At 42.6% G+C, this 659-nt stretch overlaps 1 protein-coding gene across 1 annotated transcript; it reads right to left on the bottom strand.

Annotated features, from left to right (window-relative positions):
- Positions 1-36: 36 nt before the first annotated feature.
- Positions 37-653, bottom strand: LOC105120382 (uncharacterized; the record flags this gene model as incomplete). The annotated part of the gene is made up of 1 exon (XM_011018543.1): positions 37-653. A coding segment is annotated over one exon (423 nt), but the record flags the coding sequence as incomplete, so codon positions are not given.
- Between the last annotated feature and the right edge of the window lie 6 nt (positions 654-659).

Here is a 659-nt window from a genome sequence, read left to right as displayed (position 1 = left end):
AATCATATATATAGTCCAAGAAACACGATCAACGAGTTATAATTCAACTGATATTAACGATTTTTGTATATAATAATCATAGGAGCATTCAAGTACTCCGGTGAAATTGGCGAGGTACAAATACAGGCGTTGTTAATTTATTCTTGAATGCTAAACAAGCATTAATTGAAGTACAATGGAGCTCAAACCTCTGAAGGGAGAAGAAGCACAGCTGCATCAAGCGTTTTCATCTAGAGCTTGACTTTTCCTGCAAGCATGTATGTCTTATAGATAGCAGTCCTGACCATTTCTGGCTCGCCCCAAGCCCTCTCAAATTCCTTGAGAAGCTCTTCAGGCAATAAATCCACACCTTGTTCCTTAGCTATATGGACCACCGGAAGTGACCTGAGGAACTTCAAGAGTCCCTGAAACGACATCTCCTTTCGCATGTCCAATTCCAGCGGCTGCCCCTCGCACCCAACACCTACACTTTCGAAAGGAAATGGAAGCGTCTTGTAACACTGTAATGCAATCTTGAAACTTTGGCTTTGGAAAGGTATACCTAGCTCGAAAAACCTCCTTAAGATACCATCAATTTCTGGGCTAAACTCCATGCTACCATAGCACCAGACCGCAATTATACCTCCTGGCTTTCGTAGAACTCGCTTCACGATCGGGTA

The sequence above is a fragment of the Populus euphratica genome, unplaced genomic scaffold, assembly GCF_000495115.2.
Source record: "Populus euphratica unplaced genomic scaffold, PopEup_1.0 scaffold8905.1, whole genome shotgun sequence".
In the NCBI taxonomy this organism is placed as follows: Eukaryota; Viridiplantae; Streptophyta; class Magnoliopsida; order Malpighiales; family Salicaceae; genus Populus; species Populus euphratica.
Note: the sequence above shows the minus strand (reverse complement) of the source record. Positions and strands in the feature narration are given on the sequence as shown.